The sequence below is a fragment of the Musca domestica genome, unplaced genomic scaffold, assembly GCF_030504385.1.
Source record: "Musca domestica strain aabys unplaced genomic scaffold, Musca_domestica.polishedcontigs.V.1.1 31, whole genome shotgun sequence".
NCBI lineage: Eukaryota > Metazoa > Arthropoda > Insecta > Diptera > Muscidae > Musca > Musca domestica.
This window is the reverse complement of record NW_026712309.1, coordinates 6,556,048-6,575,502: the sequence shown is the minus strand read 5'-3', so window position 1 is coordinate 6,575,502 and position 19,455 is coordinate 6,556,048. Positions and strand designations below refer to the sequence as shown.

Genomic DNA, 19,455 nt, shown 5'->3' with positions numbered 1-19,455 from the left:
AGTGTTTTTATAGCGTAACGTTTACTGGTATTTGTATATCAACAAAAATGTATAATTTCCATACCAAGACGATTTCCTTTTCCAAAAATAGCAACACTTCTGGATTTAAAAATCATCATCTATTTGTACTTTCATCATAATGTAGATATAGGTGCAACCACTTATGTTTAAATGAAATGTAAACCTTCCGTACATTTTCCGATATTTTTATTTCATTAACATTCAAAATTAATTAAATGCCGCTAATGATTGTGTAATTATTGAAAACAGTATAAAAAAAGAAATGCCTTATAAAATACCGCCAAGGCGGCAAAGTTTTTTTTCTTTCAGATAGAGTGAAATTTGCCGCTTTCGAATTGGAAATGGCCTCGAGCGGGATTCACACAAATGCAATCGCCGCACAACAAGTCTGACACAACAACATTTGTAATAATTAAAAAACAATGATGTAATGCCTGGAGATTTAAACTTGAGCAGAGGACAGGTGCAACAGGAACTCTGGTTAGTACTGGGAAAATTGATGATCTCCTCTTCTCCCCTCCTCATCACACCTTAGAATCTGACAAACCATACTTACCGGCATTTGAAGTGTTGCAACCACCATTAAGACACCAAGAGAGAGAGAAAAAACACATATGTTGAAGTTGATTTTCATGTTTTTGTTGTTGTATTTTGTTCTTAAATATTTAAAATTGAATTTATAATTGTTTTGTTTGTTTTGATTTAAAAAAGAAAGTATTAAATGATTATACTGTTAATGTTAATTCGTAATATACATACACATATATAATAGGTACGTATCTGCTATATTTAAATATAAATATATATGTAATAATTATATATAAAAAAAAAAAACATATTTACATTTATTTTTTAATTGATTTACACTGACGGCCTTAAGTAATGAAACACTTGAATTCATTCATGCATTTGTTTGCTGTGATTTTAGGGTTTCCTTCGAATGGGGGGGCATTTTATCGTTTCCAATTAATTTATTGTCATTTCAACAATTAAGAGGTTTGGAGATTTTAGATTATTTTTTTTACAATTAATACATGCTTAGTACATGGAAAAGTCTGAGTGTATGTGTGTGTGTATGGGGGGTAAACGGGGAGTAGGACAGGAGATATTCTATGGGGGGATTTTTTTTAATTTAAAAAAAACATAAACAATTAGTGATTTACAATAAAACTTAAACTAAATGACATTGTGAAATTATGTTTTAAAATAATATGAAATTGTGGACATGTCTGAGACTTGCTGTTGCCCAACTGTCGGCAGCATTGTTTTAAAGGGAATTTGTCTTTTTTTAAATGAAAAATAAAAAAACGAATAAATGTCCTTGTACACATGCCGACTTAACAGGTAAATATGTCTGGTCAGATATTTGCCAGACAACTTGACATTTCAAGTCGCAAAAATTGTTGCACGTGTTGTCGGACTAAGCGAAACAAAGATATTTAACAATTAAATTGAACTAATAATTTCTTTATCACATTTAGCTTATTTATTTAATCCCTTCAAAGCATTTGCTGCCTCGCCAATGCTGCCAACTGCAAAATTCCGCTTAATCTCAAAATGATTAGATGCTAAATACACATAATTCGCTTTAATAATAAACATTGCTTAAAGCCAATGCTAGTGATGTTCAATAAAAGGGACGGGGATGAGGGGGAGGCGGAGGAGGATGGGAGAGGGGAGGGATGGATTGACAGTAATGTTTCATTTGTATATTTCGGTGTAAATATAATTATGCTAGAGATTTTCATTCGTATCTTCTTTCTTATCGTTTCGCTGCTGTCCATCACTGAAATTACAACTTGGCGAAATAACTTTTGTTGTTTGTTTTTGGCCTTCCAACGACCATCGCGACTGTTCAGCTTTCTGTGACAGCATTTCCGTTTTCTAACTTTATTTGTATCTTCTTAAATGCTAATTTTGTATAGTTGTTGTTGTTGTGTTTCGTTTTTTTTTTCGTAAATAGAGATAAAATTGTTTGCAACAGGAAGAGTTTCGGTTTTGTGGTAATGGAAAGGATTTCAAGGAAGATATAGGATATTCATATTTTTTTAATAATATTTTCTTTTAGATAAGGATAAAGAAAACTAATCGCAAGTTGAAATTTTTATTTATATACGAGAGTTTCATCTTGTTGTTATATATATATGTATATTCGAGTGTGTGTATGTGTGTGTGTTTGTTACAATAAAATGCTAAAAAGTTATACTCTATTTATAAGAAGAGAAATGATTTATGACCTATAACTATTCGTTCACTAAAAATGTAATCATCCATCTGCATCATCGTTGTCCAAAACGGCCATCGGCCATAGAATTTCATCTAAAACATTTTTGCTGGAAACTTTTGTCTTTGTTTTTGTTTTGTCGAGATTCTGTGGATTCTGTGGGACCGCTTGGATATTGTATTTGTGTGTGTGTGTGTGTATGTAAGTATTTGTTAATGTATGTAAAGTAAGTATAAAACTACAGGGTGAAAATAAACCTGCCATCATGTCTTGCAGCAAAGTAAGATTGTTGTACGGCTGACCAACATTGCGGGAACGCCTGTTATGATTGATGAGCCTTACACACTGTGCGGATTTGTGTGTGTGTGTGTGTGTTGGTTAAAAGTGCTGCTGATAACGCCCTTTCCATGTTTCCATGTTCATTCCTCGGTTGTGGCCGCTGCTAAACATTCGAGCAGGTATTTTCAATATCACAGCCTTAAAGCACAAACTTGGAATTATTTTCATAACTTCTCTATCTCTCTCTCGCTCGCTCACATTTGAAGTTCGTTGGTAATGTAACGAGATTTGCTTCCAGTTGTTTGGCGGAACAAGTTTGCCGTCCACCATTTCGTTTAATTCGTAAGGTTTGTACATTTTGTAATTGATTCGATTTGTTGTTGTTGTTGTTGCTATTCGTTTTGATTTTGCTATTTGCTTGGCGCTTTTTTTTTTTGTTTTAGGATTTTTCTGCTATCTTTGTGAAAATTGTGTGTATGTGTGTGTTTGTTGCGTCAGTCTACTTATTCTGTATTAGAAGCTCTATGAGTTTCCACCATTGGTATGAGGGGGCGTTGCGGGCCATTTGTGTTGACACTACTGCCACAGCTACAGCTACAGCCGCAATGCTTCAGTAGGCCTAAATTAGCCACGCTTTAGTACAAGGAACTTTCTTTGGTAATTTTGGTAATAGGGATGCACGTTTGGTTTCAAACGCGTATACTCACCACAGGTGGATACGAGATGTACTTGTCGCTCATATTGAAGTATGAACCATCCGGCGGCGGGGCTGGCGAGGGCGACGATATGTAGCTGCCCTTGATGACGAGCGAGGAGGCGGGCGAGGGCGAGGGTATGTACATGCCGTTGGACATTAGCATGTGATCATCTTTGGAACGATTCATCTGCTCGGGCATGCCGGAACGATTACTGTGCCGCTTGGGATTGGGCAGGGTGCGTGTGAAGTCGGGATTGCACATGTACGGCGGGGTGCACATGGAACTCTCCTGATACTTTGGGGGATACGCTGTGGACTGTATGATATCGACATTCTCCACCAGGTACGTGGATGTGGCCTGCTTCTGGACATCGGCCTGCAGAGCAGAAATGGGCAACTGTGTGTAAAATCACATCAATGAGAGTTAGAGTTAGTTGGTTAGCATCAAGCATATGAAAGTTACGATCATGAGAATGTGAGAGGTGATTAACGTGAGAGCATTTTAGAGCATAATTGGCCATCAAGTCTTACCTTGTAGACAGACTGATTGTCCTCCTTCGAGTAGGCATCATCATTGGGGGCTTCCGTTTCAGCTGAACTCTTGTTTTGGCGCCGTATCACGAACCAGGCAACCAAGGCAGCATTCAACACCAACAACACCATGGCTGCAGAGGTAATGCCGATAATCATCATGTTGGGCATTTCGTCTTTTTCATTCAGTTCGGCCGAATAGGGTTGGGAACCTAATTTAACAAGCAAAAGCAAAAAGGTCAAAAGGTCACTCAGTCAATAACGGTGATTTATCTCCCTTTCCACTTACCTTTGGTTAATGTCAATTTAATATCCGGCAGGAATTTACTGCCACCCGCCTCATTGGCTGCCATCACGGAAAACAAATAGGTACTGCCCGCCTTTAGGCCATCTATGCTTATGTTGAAACTGCCCGGTTTGGCATCCACATACTTGTATTTGTCCTCATTGTGGATTTTGAAACGCAGCCGATAGTAGACCGGTAGGCCGCCATCGAAACCGGGAATCCATGCCAAATCCACACCATTGTCGGTGACATTGTTCACCAACAGTTCCAAGGGTGTATCAGGTCTGGTGGGCTTGGAAAATTCCACACTTGTGCTGGCCTGGCCGTGGGTGTTGCGAGCCACACACTCATACTGGCCATAGTCATCGGCCGCGGTGTTCTCTATGACTAATGTTGACTCATGAGTCAAGGCGTCCAATTTGCGTTCCAATGCCTTGAATTTACTGCGACGCATTTTCAAGTCTTTGCCATTGCGACGCCACACAAAGCTGGGCTGTGGTGCAGCCAAGGCTTTGCACACCAAACGGCCACGCTCACCCATACGGGCGGCAAACCGCATCAGGGCAGGTGAATGATCCAATTCGGGAGCAGCTGAAAACCACAAGATAATTGATGTTGATGTATTTATGTTTAGCAATTTCAATTAACTTGAAAACGTGTGTGTGTGTGTGTGTGCTCTCACATACACACACACACATGTGTTCAGTTGCAACATAAAATGACAATAAAAAAGAAGACTTACATTGAACAACCAACAAAACATCCCTTTGGGCAGGTGGTCCTCTCTGATTGTCAACAACACAGGTGAAATTGCCAATATCCGAACGTTGTACTCGGCTAATGTGCAAGTACGAGGTTCCATTGTCATAGGTTATTGTTGTTCTGGCTGACATGTCATAACCGGCTCTAATCCAAGTAACATGCTCGGCAGCCAAAGGACGAGCCATAATGGAACAGGCCAACACCGCATCATCGCCTTCGGCAAAACTGGAGCCATCTGTAACCGATTCAATGGATGGCGGAACTAAGAGCAAAAAAAATGAAAATAATTCGTTGGTTTTGTTTCGCTTTTCGTTGCATCCTTTACTTACATTCCACAACCACTTGTATCTCCATAATGGCTGTGCCCTGAGAATTCATGGCTTCGCAAATGTAGCTACCAGCATCATTTCGTGACAGTTTGCTGATGTTCAGGGTGGCCCCATCCGATATGATACGCTGGTTAGGAGCATTGCTCATAATGGGTAGGCCATCCTTGGTCCAGGTATAGGACATGGACATAGGATTGCCGGAGGCATGCAGTTCGATGCGCAAAGGTTCACCTTCAACGCCCAAATAGGTTGTCATTTGGGGATTATCGAATTTGGGAGGATCTATTGGAAAATGAATTGAAATCTTATATACCATCCCGCAAACACTCCTTGTTCTCCCCAATACTTACACAAAACATCCAAATTGACTGTTTCGTGAACACTTCTCTGCAGGACCTCATTGATGGACTGACAGGTGTAGACAATGCCATCCAAGTCTTGGGTAATGTTGACATACACCTCCAAAGTGGAAACCGAACCGCCCCACAGACCGGGTTTTGTGGACAGGTTGACACCCTCAACAGGTATGCCATCTTTCCACCACGACACTTTGGCTGGGGGGTTACTGGAACTTGAGTCACAAATGAGTTTGGCACGGATACCAGGTACCAAGTTCTTGGGCTCCACCGATATCTTAACGGTTTCCGGTGGAACTAAAATTCATAAAATTTACGTTTTAAAATTGAAATCCCTCGACAAACCTTTCTGGGCCATACTTACAATCAACATTTAGGGTTTTTGTGGCAAACAATGGAATTTCAATGGCTGGACTTTGTATTTCACACTTGTAGATGGCGTTGTTGTCCGAGGCATTCACCAAGATGGTCAATTCCGATATGATTTTCGAATCCACAACTTTCGCCTGGGTATTGAGTTTCTTGTCGTTTTTATACCAAGTCAGGGCTGGTGGGGGATTACCACCCGAGGATGAACATTGTAATTTCTTGACAGAACCCGAAGTGATGACATCACCGTCATTATACCCTGTCAACAAGGGTGGCGAGGGTGGATCTGTGCAACGCAAAATAAATCAAAAGGGGGAGAATCTCACATAAATTTAATTTCGATTCACATTTCAATTAACTTCGTCATAAAACAAAAACAAGAAGAAGACGAAGAACAAGAAGACAACAACAACAACTTACACAAGACATTGACACTGTGGGAACCCACCACGTTTTGTGTCAGTTCCACATTTAGAGCATGACAAACAGCCACAAATGTTCGTGAATTGGAGTCAATGGTTATGGAAACATTCGATGTGGAAAACCAACCACCTTCGATGCTTTTCTGCGTCTTGTACGTGGAGTTGCTCAGCGGGCGTCCGTTAAGCGACCAACTGATGCGGGCCGGTGGATTGGAGGGCGCTGTGATGCAAGTCAACTGGACATTGTCTCCCACTTTGGCCTCTGTGGCGCCGGAAATTGTAACTTCTTTGGGGGCAACTAAACGCGCAATGAGAGGAGATAATTAAAATTAATTAAAGGCTTCACGCGGGCGATTGATAGAGAGAGAGTGCTTACACAAAACGGTCAGATTGAGTTCAGCCTTAAAAGCGGTATTGGATAAAATATTCTTGGCTTCACACACCAATTGGGCGCCATTATCTGAGGCTTCGGCTACAAAGCTATATGCATTTTCCGATAATCGTCCAGATGTCCTATTCCAAACAAAAACAATAAAAAATAAAATTTCAAAAAATCCAACAAAAAATAGTTCCAGTCTTTACCTTTGTGGCGAATTGATAACTTGGCCATTTTTGTACCACACCAATTGGGCAGGCGGGTTGCCACCGCGACTACGACAGGCTATTTTGACACTTTGTCCTCTGCGTAAGGTTTCACCTTGTGTGTAACCCTCAAAGAATGGTGGACCGGGAGGATCTGTGATGAGGGGATGACAGTTTGGTTGAGATCTCTTCCAAACCAAGAATAAAACAAAAATAATAACTTACACAAAACCGAGAGCTGTACACCAGAACGCATGGGTACATCGGGAGGCAGGGCCTTGTGTTTGGCCTCGCACGAGAAGTCTTTGTAATCATCGTCGGCCTTGGGTTGTATGGTTATGATGGAGACCGTGGTAAAGCGTTTCGGAGCAGTTTCGGTAATTTCAACATGGGGTTTTACTAAGAATGGATGGGGGTTGGGGAAATGAAATTATTATTTGGGAATAACATAAATTCTTTCTCATCCTAAATAACACTATTCCAGATTGATTGGATATAAAAAAGTAATCATGTGACATGGAAAACTTAAACCACTTACCACCAGCTATCGGCACATTATTGCTATTCCACACCAAATTCGCTGCTGGATTAGCATTCTCTGCAATGCATTTCAAGGTCAGATTTTGCTTTTCAATTACCTCCACTTTGGTATTGGGAGCATAACCGTCAATCGAAATCGAACTGGGTGCAGCCACAATGCTCAGCTTGGCATTGGCCCGAATGGCTGGATTGCCAGCAGCAGGTCCTACCTGACACTGGTACTCGGCATCATCTTCCAGCGAGGCATTCTTAATTTGTAAATTATAAATGCCGTTTGCGGCATCGACCAGAACGGAGTAACGGGGGAAACCATGAATCACGGCCGAGAAGCCCAAAGCAAAGCCATCTTTGGTCCATTGAACTTGGCCGGCCCGGTTGGCCACCTCACAACGCAGCAGTGTATCGGTGCCCTCTAAAATCTGTAAATCGTGGGGGGTAACTCGAAACTTTTGTATGGGGGTCGTGGATTGTGCTGCGACCGTTGCAATGACTGAAAGAAAGAAGAGAAAATCGTTGTTAATTTAGTTATTTAAAAAAGATGAAAGTATTTTAGAAATGTTCATTTCGATGATCATTTCCACGAGAAAACAAAAACAAAATTGTCATTTATGTCACCACGGTTGGTTGTTGTATTCCCCTCCCCTCGCCCGGACAACCCACGTTGATTTCTTTTTGTTGGACAATATGAGAAGAAGAAAAAAAACACCCACATGAGAAAACCCAGCTTATGTCCGGGTCAGATAAGCCTTGAATATGTTTGGTGAACTAATTTTCCAGCGTTTAACACCAGACAAATACGACGACAACAACAGCAGGCAATGCAACGTATTCCATACCTGCATCAATGACGAACGCTGTTGTGTATTCTGACCAACCAACCAGCCAGTCTGTTTGTTTGTTTGTCGTTCCCAACCTACATGTTCTTCGATTTGATTCATTGACTTATTCATCCACCAATGTTATCTGAACCATTAACAAAGGCTACAGCAACAACAACAACACGGCCAAGAGCAGCGGTCAAAGAGTAAGGCAACAGGCTAGCTGATTAGCATAATAAACGAAGAAATCAATGATTTGAAATCCCACTAAAGCAATCAACAACATTGGGTGGTTGGCCGGCCGGCCGAATGGCTGGCTGGCTAGTGGTCAAATATCCACATAATTTCACCCATAGTTTTGGGCCCCTATGAAGGCGTCTAATGAACGAATGAATTGATATGAGGTGGGTAGGGTGGGGTATAAATGGATATTAAGGTACGAAAGACTCACTAATCATTTTCCTAATGTATGGCCTATAACAGATACAACAACAACAACACCACCCCACCAGCAGCCACAACTACAACAAGAATATTATAGTGTCCAACAAGCAAATCCCATCCACATCGACGACAAACAAATCAATTCCCATGGCTTTATTAGCTGCAACAAATACCACACCCAATGTCATCCAAGGTGTGTACACTCGAAGAAAATTGGGTGTTAGAATGTAGATTGGTATTCTGATATTCAATGTTCAATACTAATTTTAGAATATACAACACTTCCGGTTGGGAAATACTAAGCAAATCTAAAAAAAATGTTTCTGTACATGGTTTGTAGCTCTTTGTACCAAAATACTGGGGAATTAAAGAAGCTAAGTTTAGTGTGGAAAATTTCAGTCAAAACGGTACAATTTACGATCAATATCAAAAGTCGGTAAAAGTTATAGTATTCAAAATTGTTTAAATCTTGCGTTTCCTGGATTTATTATTCCAGATTAAAATTCGGTAAACTTTCAACATTTTTTTTCTTTGAACAGTTCCCATTCTAAATTTTACTTAATTTGCATTTCATAAAACATCAATCCACTGACTTTAGAGGAACGGATTTAGACCTTAACACAACTTAAATTTTTTTTCAAGTGTTCTTAAATAAAAACATAATAATTAAACCAGTAAGGGAAAGTCGAAAGTCTGTTGAGGTCGACTATATAATACCCTATTCATATTTAGAAGAACTCCCGTAACAAAATAATTTATTTGAAGTAGATCATACCACCTTTCAACATTTGGCTTTAGAGTAGTTTTAATTTGGTTTCCGAGGGAACTAATAACCAAGGTATATCCAATTCCAAGTCGATTTTCACTAAATTTGACGGAGACATTTTTATCTTTCATACCAAATAACATTGCTTTAGAGTGCATATATCACTTCGAGAAGAATTATATTAACAAAAATATATATCGAAGAAGAAAATCTGGCAAAGGTATTTCCGAGCTCTATATGGTATCTGGTACCATATATCATTGTTGTCGAATGCATATTATGACCAAGTCGGATGAAACATATATGTGGGAGCTATAGCTTATTTGATGTACTTGCTTCTAGACTGAATTCGATCGGATGTGCCAAACTTCAAGTCATTTGGACTGATATTGGCCATTTGGTGCACAATTATCCCGAAATCTGTTGAAGATATACATGGAAGCTATATATAATTTGAATCGATTCTCACCAATTCAAATGAAATTCGTCCTTGGGCCAAGCAAATGTTGTTTGGAAAATTTCATCTCAATCGGAAAAAAAATAAGTAAAGATTAAACCATAACTTCCGTTCTTTAAAAATTACTGTTGAATTTAAAAATTTGAATTTAAAGCCGAAAATAGTGACAGATTTATTTAGTTTACCATTCCTTGAAGACAATAATCCTCCCAGTCTAAGTAAACAAAAAGCAAAACTTATTTCCGCAATTATTTCCGAAAAATGGCTACAACTTTCTCCAGGAATTTAAAAAAAAATTGCAAAAATATATATTTTCAATACATTTTCACCTAATATTTTGGCTATATAACGTCTTATATCGAATCCCAGATATCGATGATTTAAGAAAAAATGCAAAATAAAGAATTTCTTATAAATGAAGAAACCCCACTCTCCTTCTCTTTTCACAGTGTAAGCCCACATTTGCCCCCTCCCCACATATTGTGCGTTCCCATCTCGATAAGAGACCAATCACGTTTAACAAGAAGAACAACAATAACATTGATCATTGGATTAATTGATTTTTAGCCTCAATATAATGACCAAACCATCAACTCGATTTTGGTCGGCACGATTCATTTCCGTTGAGACGAGCATTTAATATAATTTATGGTAATTGTAATGGAAATGTCATCTTTCGAAAGGGGGAGGGGGGCGAATGGGTTCTGGGCAGGCGGGCAAAGAGTTGTGTCCATTTTGGGTACACATTGCCAAATGTTGGACGAACGTGTAAAACGTGTGAGTCGAGTTTGGCCCCTGTTTTCTGTTTTCATTTCGTTTCATTCATTCATTCACTCATTCAGTTCACAATCGTGCTGAAGTGTTGTTTTGACCATATTTACAGTTTTGTTTTACTTTTTTGATATATGAGTGTGTATGTATCCATGTGTGTTTGTAGTATCCATGTATTTGTATTCGGCATTCCTGTCAATTGAATTAGAGTATCTTCCAAATCCCTACTCGAATTTTGAGTTCTTTACGTTTTAGTGGCTAAGACCACAAGATGGACAGTTTGTCATCTGTGTTTTGTGGTCTAAGTTTTCATAAAACAATTAATGCCAATGTGAACGCAAAGGAAAAGAGGGAGAATGTGAAATGGAAACATAGAAGTTATGGTCAAGCGTTAAGACGGACCCTATGGACACGTGAGAGAGGGTATTTGTTGCCATAAAAACTCCTTCAACTGTGACAAGTTAAGGCAGAAATGTTAAATGTGACATGTTTCGTGTAGTTCTTTTTTGCCTTTGTGTGTGTGTGTGTGTGTGAATGAGTGAGTGCCTGTGTTTTTTGTGTAATATAACCGTAGTATAACACTTAACCGGCTTCCTTTTCTTCACTTCATTCATTCATAAGGAACAATAAAAAAGAAGAAAAAACGAAAGAAAAACAATGAATAGTCTTTCAAAAACTTAGGGGGAAGTGTCACAAGAAGGTTTTATGGTCATTTGTTATAGCTGAGGTGGATACAGGCAACATGTTTATGTGTGTGTGAAGGCTTTCTCCGTTAATACTCTTCAAATAGCATTTGGCCTTATGGCCCAGGCAGACCAACATCACCATCACAACCACCACCATTAATAAAAACAACTGCAACAATACAAGTAGCATTTAAAAGACAACAACATTGAAACCAAAAATTACTGAAAATTGTTTGTTGTTGATCCTTAACCACAAACGACACAAGAACTTCTTCCTCTGCTTCTTCTTCTTCTATTGATGGACTCTTGTTAGGGTCACAACTAGCAACTGCTGTTTATACATGCACACACACAAACACATATGGCCCATGACGCACAGGGTGCGAAACAAATCATCCACTTTTATGCCGTCCATTGTGATAAATTGTGAAATTTAATGAAAATTCATCGTCATTAGTGCCGTAAGAAAGTCTGACAGTTCAACATCCTGTTGATATCTAGAATATACTTTAATGCCTAGAACGCATGAGGGAGCCAAGAAAACTTGTCTAATTATGTTGATTTTTTTTTTTTTTTTTTTTTTTTTTTTGCTTTGCTGGTGCTCTTCAAGACAACTTATGTAGGACCGACCCTCTGCATTCATTTGCTTAACACTGCAACGGTCGACTGCAGTGGAGAAGAGTTAAAGGACTACAATTCCAGTTGCAAAACCAAAAAAGTGACAATGACAACATACCTAACACATACTATATTTAATGACATAAAAACCTGGAACAGAAGACAGGCGATTTGCAGCAAATGCTCACACATCACACAAGTGGACACACACTCGCAAACATACTCCACACATTTTCAGGCTTAAGGCTGGAGTAGCAACGTAGATATCTGCATATGACTATTTCAAATCACCAGTCAGTCAGTTTGGCTAGCCAGTCAGCTTCTGTGTGAATGCACGTCGTTTGGTCCCTTAAAAACTAAGCAAAGACAAGGACAGAGCAAAGGAAAAAAAATCTCTCCCCAATATCAACTCAAACAGCTTCTAAACAATTTCGTATATAAGCCATAAACAACAGCAACAAAAAAGACGACATCAGCAATTACCATTAAAACCAAAACCTAAATGACAATGTCCAGAAAGACGAAGGACGAAGATGACAAAATCGACAAAGAAAAACCCCAAAACAAAAAGTTGTCTTTAAAACTGAAAAAGCAAACGACCACATGTATTAGAGGGGGGAGAAAAATAGAGTATTGGTAGTATCAGACTCAAATTAACTCTTTGTTAAAAATGCCAGGATATAATTTTAATTTGGTGGATTTGAAAGTTCTTGGTTGCAATTCCAAGGTAGCAACTACTAAAAATAGATTGACTCAACAATTTTGATGTACCATTGAAACCGCTACACCATTTTTGGATTTAAAGAGAAAAACCCGCAAACGTTTTTGCTGTTGTTGATGTTCTCGCTAACCCTCCTCCCTGCTTTGGCAGCAAACCACATATGAAACTTTCTATGCAAATTGTAGCATAAAAACAACAACTACACAACAAATGGGTTCTAAAGTTGCACACAACAACAACGGCAACAACAACAACGACGGGCATGGTAATAACAGACCGGATGTCACACTAATGGTCACTTTTAGTTGGAGTTTATGTGAGAGTTGTACTCAGTGTCGCATTGCTCTTTAAGCTTCGGTCGTGCAGGCGTTTTTTGCTACTTTTGCACACACGCTCACGCACACACACACAAAAACATTAACCAAAATTTATACCACAATAACAACAAAACGACACAATGGAAATAAAAACAACTGGCCAAAATACAACAGCAAAAACAACTCTGATAGTATTACTCCTTTAAACAACATGGTTATGGCCAATTCATTCATAAACTACTTCAAGTGAGTAGAGTGGTAATACGCTCACACACACACACGCATACACGAATATAAATTGAACAGGCCAAGCAGGGTGATCTTACTCAACCTGTCCCAATATCGGCCGAACGAAGAAGTTGCAAAATGTTAAAGAAATGTAAGGTTTTTCAGTCGTGCAACCAACAACAGCAAGAAGGAGAACATTCATTTAAGAGCCCAACAATGGACTCTTTTGGGTGCGAGTGACTATGAAATGAGTTAATGACTTGGACACGTACACATGCAGCCAGCCAAGTTGCAACGCACTGCCAAGCAAGCCAGCAGCAGTGGTTTTTCCATTCGTTTGCATTATTTTGCTTTTAAGGTTCATTAATGGTTTGGAAGATTCTAGTTTTTGTTCTTTTGCTGTTCATCTCCATCGTCTTTTTATTAGTGTTTTTTTTTTGCTTTTTTCCGTTTTTGTTTTTGGATTTTCTTTTCATTGCGGTCTTGGTGTGCGTTCGTTCATGTCCACAGAGCATGGACGGTTGTGGTCTTTGGGCCAGGACATAATAGTTATTAAAGTAGTTACATGTATTCGAGTCATCGCACTCACACACTGATATATGAATGTGTGTATGTTTGTGTGTATCTCTAAAAAGCGAAGACTATTATTGCAAGCCAGGGAAGTAAGCAATTCAGTGTCTATTACAGAGGAAAAAAACACACTCACTCAAATGATAAGCTTTACCCGAGATGGTACCTAACCAGAGATGCTGAATGTGTGTGTAGGAGAAAAGAGAGAAAGGGGGGGGGGGGGGGAGGGGCGAAAACTAGCTATGCATTTTAACCAAACAAAAGTAGAAAAACTTGTCCATTGCATCTGAAATTACAGGCTTGATTGTGTTTCCTTCCAGTGTCAGCAAGTTCTAGGGACCCCCGCTACTCACAGACACACACACATACACACAGCTGCACCCAGGATTGGTGTTTGCATTGAAAATCAGTTTGAAAACTTTTGATTTTAATGAAAATCTTTTATATTCTCTACTGCTCTCTCTCTCTCCGCTCACTCTCTCCGCACACCTAAATCTACATGATTTGTGGCCGGCAAAGCAAACTTCATGAGTGTTATTAACTCCTGCTCTTCAATATACTGGTCATACTTATATCACCGGAAATCCGTTTAATTTCACTTGTAATCAAGAAACCTGTTCTTAATATTTGTGCAGAGCAGTGCAGCAGCCCACCTCACGAAGATGACTGGCTTGGTGGCAAAGGTAGCCAGGCAAGTAGTTGGGATTTTTACATGTTATCTGTGTAAGCTTCCTTTTTTAATGTTGCATATGATGCTATATATCCTCCAGGAACTGGTTAGCTGATGTAATGTTCTGTGATTTTGTTTTTATTTCATGTTTCCTCTCATATCAGCCACTTACTCAGTAGCAGTAGCTGCAGAATTTATGGTTGTTATCAAATATTGACAAGCAACTAGTTAATAGAAATATACAAGTTAAAAATAGTTATTTTTTCTATTATATCCGATGCATCACTGTGGGTTTGTAGCAAGCCAATGATGTTAACGAGTGCTCATAAAAATTTCTAGACTTAGAAGAGATGCTTTTACTGGAAAAATTTACTCAGTGAATAAATTAATACATTAACATCAGGTGCAATATCCAATGCAATTTTTGTTAAATTTCAAGCAATACATAACATTTTCAGATAATAGGCATTTAATATAATATTATAACATTAAAAACTATTTCTTCATTAAAAAGTTTTCACTACAAAATTTTAAATTTACTTTTCTCAAGAATTTAAAAATATAACGCATTAATTGTTCAAAACAGCTGTTTTTTTTTTTTGCAAGATTTTACTGAATGTTGTTCGATAACTTTTTTCAAAATTTGCACGCGGGAGAAAAAATTGTCTCAGTATATTTTACTGAGTAATTTTTGCTATAAAAGTGATCGTACAGATGTATTATATAATAATATAAAGCGCTTCCTTTTAATTCAAAAATTTTGGGAAGCGCCTAAAAATATGTTATAAAATTGCTAAAGATAAATGTGGGAAATGTTACTTTACATATGACTTTAACATGATGTGTAATTTGGTTTAATACAATAATAATAAATTCTGATTCGATTTATGCTTGAGTGGGTCCATCACATTTCAAAGCGATCTGAGACAAATTGTTGGTTGTGAAATCGAATGAAGTTATGAATGGGTACTTTAAATATATCAAATCAAATAGCTATATTAAATCCCCAATATTTATTTGTGATATGTTTTTAATTTTTTTAGTCCTTGGAGGGTATCACAGAGTCGATTCTTCCAATATTTAACCATTGTTTCCATTACAAACATATCGGAACTGAGAAGTACGTGTGGAAAATACACTTGAGTATTTGTGTGTGTTTTTATGATTTTCACCCATGGAAACTGTAATGTCTTTGAATGTCAAGTCAATTCCTTTTTTTTCTCCAGCTAATCCCATTTGAATACTTTTCTTCTTCCACATAAAAATTTACTTTTCCCCTGGAACGCATTAACATATGAAATAAAATTAATAAGCCTAATGAGGCAGCTGCTTTGTAACGAGAGGATGGGAATTTCTGTTTGCTGCCTAAATAATGTTAATAATAATATTGGTAATTAGATAAAACTGGGTCAGCATCCCTTGCCTTTATTTGGAATCAAACAATGGTGTTGGAGTTGGAGGGCCACAGCCCTCATTTACCCCACCGACGAAGACGATAAGAACAGCAACAACGAGTGAGAGCGGTAATTTATTTATCCATTGAGCTGTTATAGCAAATATTGTCATTCTCTTCCTCCTACGGAGAGGATATTCCTTACAGCCTTCAAACGCCCCCTCTTCCCCCATTCAGCATGGGGATATAAAAGGAGGAATATTAATGATGTTCTTCTTGTTGTAGTTGTTGTTTAACAAATTGAAATAATTATTTTAACTTACTGACTTTATTTATGTAGGCATTTTACTTCCACCCTCCACCGCTAATACGCAAATAAAAACAAACATACATACATCTACAAAAAGTTCCCTCAACAAAGCCGGATAGATTTGAAGAGTACAGACAGCTAACTAATTAAAATAATAAATTCCAAAGGAAAATTAAGTTCAATTTGAAATAGGAATTTCAGTATTTAACTCAGTGTATTGGAGTATTGGAATGAATATATCCCGTGGACTTAACCCTTCCTTCAAAAATCAATAGAAAGTGAACCCTCTTTTTATGGTCTAGAGATTCCATGTCTTTTTTGCTTTGACAGTTCAAAGTCCACATTGTTTTTAAATTTTATTTAAAGTGTCATTGTGGGCTTTATGACTGACTGACTGACTGCCTTCAACATTAACATCTTTAATAATAATAATGACGAATACACACAGATATTTGTCAATTTGATATCCATTCATTAGACCTTCAATTAGTATTGATATATGTTTATGTATGTATGTAAGTACATTTACACCATTTATGTGCGTGGGGGAGCGTAAGGCTACATTAACTTTTACTCCCATCGAAATTACAACAACACGTTATTAAGCGTATAAGACAAGTCAACAAAAACGACAACAACAACATCACCAGCCAGCATTCAAAACCAAGTCACTGTGTCTGGGAGTCTGGGGTACTTTGCTGTGAAACAAAGAGACAGCCAGACAGACAGGCCGACCGACATTGTATTCGTCAGCCTAAATTTCCCTAACTTGCGTTTTCGACCGACCAGCCAAAATGTTGGTGATGATGCTCCATGAGATGCCAAGGGGGTATGTGTGTGTGGGTTTTGTGGCATTTTGAAAGATTGCGTGCATGAAACTTAACTGGCGTTGGTGTGATGTGGCGTTGTGTCGTGTTGTGTGTCGTGGATTGGTGTCGGCCTGAGTGTCAGTCATGAATCAATTATTGTGGCCACTGCCACGGCTGGCAAGTACGTACCGCTTCCCCTTCATCGTCGGCCTCTTCTTCAGCACTCCGTTCAACTTTGATCTTTAAATTAGTTTTTATTTATTATTAATAATCTAAAGTATGCTGAGCTACCACATGATTTTTCTTTGCCTGCAGCAAATTTCGCCTGTCTTCTCTGATTAGCGTTATTAATTCTACGAAATTTTATTTTCGCTTTCGTTCAATGGGGCGGGAGTTTTTATTGAAACGAATTTATGTGAAATACATATTTTGATGCTAATTTGAATGATTGACAGTCACTTGGGGTTTTTGTGACTTTAAAACAAATTAGGCCAGACAGACAAGAATTTAAATCTGAGTTGATGAGCAGAAGCATAGTTTTCTAATTAAATTAATTAAGTAGTTTTATTGAGAAGAAATTGAATGGGGAGTTATCTCCATGAAATGCATGAGTAACTAGTAACTTCAAGTCGTGGCAATATGTTTGTGAAGAGAGAGAGAGGGAGAGGGGGAGAGAGTATCATTACCTTCAATTCATACAGGCAGTGTTATATTTATTTAACCCTTTTATCTATCCAGAAAAATAAAAGAAATAAAGTCATATTGCCTTTTTTCTAAAGAATTGCTGAATATAAAGGGAGATTTCCCCCCTTTCATATGGCATTCAAATAGTAGCTTTATATTTTTTATGGAAACTCCATGATGAATGTCTCCAATTGGTTTTCTTTGTTTGTGTTTTTTTTTTTTTCTTTTTTTTGTTAAGAAAATGAAACCCTTCAATGATATCTTCATTTAAATGCTCCATTGGTCCCATTGACTGGCAACAATTGGTGGTCTCATTTTTTGTCATGGCATATCAATCCATCAGCCAGCTGCCCATTGATGCCTTGATGAATATCCCCCTTAAAAAAATAGAAAAACTACAACAAAGTCTATGGCATAACTTCATTTTATATTCTGGTTATGACATTTCCCTGATAAATCAATTTCAATCTTTTCAATAGAAGAGAATCAAAGAATCCCAAAATTTCAAAATTCTAAATTTCTATTAAATCATCATCGCCATCGGGGGACAGAAGCAAACAGCGTAATAATCGAACATAATGGGAACAATAAAAACAATCCATCACCCCAAAAAAGAAAAGTTCTACAGAGTTTCCCTCTACGGTCAATGGACAAAACGAAAAATAAAACCGTCAACGGTTTAGGCCATATCTTAGCGGCCAGCTGCCGCTACTGTTACTGGTGGTGGTGGTGGTAGCTGGTATAAGTGGTGGCTTTCTTCGTTTGATAATAGCCACTTGTTGAGCAGTAGGGGTGAGTGGCAGCAACTTGTTCTTAAATTCAATTCAATAACATTTTTTTTTGTTGTACCTTTTGGGAAAATTGTGTTTTGTTTAATTCCCTGCTTTTTTTTTTTTTTTTTTGTTCATTTGAAATGGAAATATGAAAAGTCCATTTCCCCTTCATTGTTGCCTGTAGATTTGGGACTAATTACAGAGAGATGAAATAGAGAAAAAAAATAACCAGCAACTGGCTAAGGGAAAGGAACTGAAATGAAACAAAACAACAATAACAATAACAACGACAACAAAAACAAAAACACTGTTGAACTTTATGAAAGATAATTAATGCTTTGAGAAGCAGTGAACCCAAAAGACGTTATTTTCATTTGCTCGGTTTGCAGCAACAGCAACAACAACACCACTGACGAAATATGAAAGACTTTAACAAATTAAAAAATGACCTTTTCGTGTGAACCCATAAAAATAATTTAGAATATTTCTACCACCACCACTGCCATCATCATTAAAGTGATCAACATCGACATCATCATCATCCTCATTGTGGCAACCACACACGCGGTATTTTAAAGCCAAACACTTGCTTAACTAAAACTCAAATGCATTTTGAACACTCAGGCATGCAACAAGCATACCGCTCAACTGCAACAACCATAAAGGAATGCAGCATGCAACGCTTACAGTCCAAGGTTGTTGTGGCAACGGTTGATGATTGTTCCGCTGCTGCCATTAAGAACTCTAAATTTATGTTTCACATTTTTTTGGTTTGCTTTTGGTTTCTAGAGACCGGAGGTGGAGGGGAGGAGGGGCGATTGGTTTGAAAACTAAAACATTGAAGCGTTTTATGTCGTGAAACGAAAAAAAACAGTTGACCTTTTAATTGAAGTTTCTCTTATGACGATTTGTGTGACCATGCCACCACCAATGCAAACGCCATGTTCGCCAGAACACCAGCGGCCACAGTTGTTTCCACGCTTGTACAGCGGTTAACAACCAGCAGCAGATACTTTTTTTCA

The 19,455-nt window shown here is 38.1% G+C and overlaps 1 protein-coding gene across 3 annotated transcripts in view; it reads right to left on the bottom strand.

Annotated features, from left to right (window-relative positions):
* Positions 1-638: 638 nt before the first annotated feature.
* LOC101897340 (nephrin) overlaps positions 639-19,455 on the bottom strand; it is a 58,051-nt gene continuing 39,234 nt past the window's right edge. The window contains exons 2-14 of one of the 3 annotated variants that reach the window (XM_011293249.2): positions 7,397-7,888; positions 7,084-7,257; positions 6,859-7,012; positions 6,653-6,789; positions 6,275-6,574; positions 5,850-6,140; positions 5,480-5,782; positions 5,130-5,411; positions 4,781-5,062; positions 4,042-4,629; positions 3,753-3,964; positions 3,232-3,618; positions 639-3,143 (exon numbers count right to left, since the gene is read on the bottom strand). In XM_011293249.2, coding sequence (XP_011291551.1) covers positions 3,135-3,143; positions 3,232-3,618; positions 3,753-3,964; positions 4,042-4,629; positions 4,781-5,062; positions 5,130-5,411; positions 5,480-5,782; positions 5,850-6,140; positions 6,275-6,574; positions 6,653-6,789; positions 6,859-7,012; positions 7,084-7,257; positions 7,397-7,888 — 3,611 coding nt within the window. In that variant the 3' untranslated portion in view covers positions 639-3,134. The other 2 variants (XM_011293248.2, XM_011293250.2) reach the window with 2 other exon arrangements.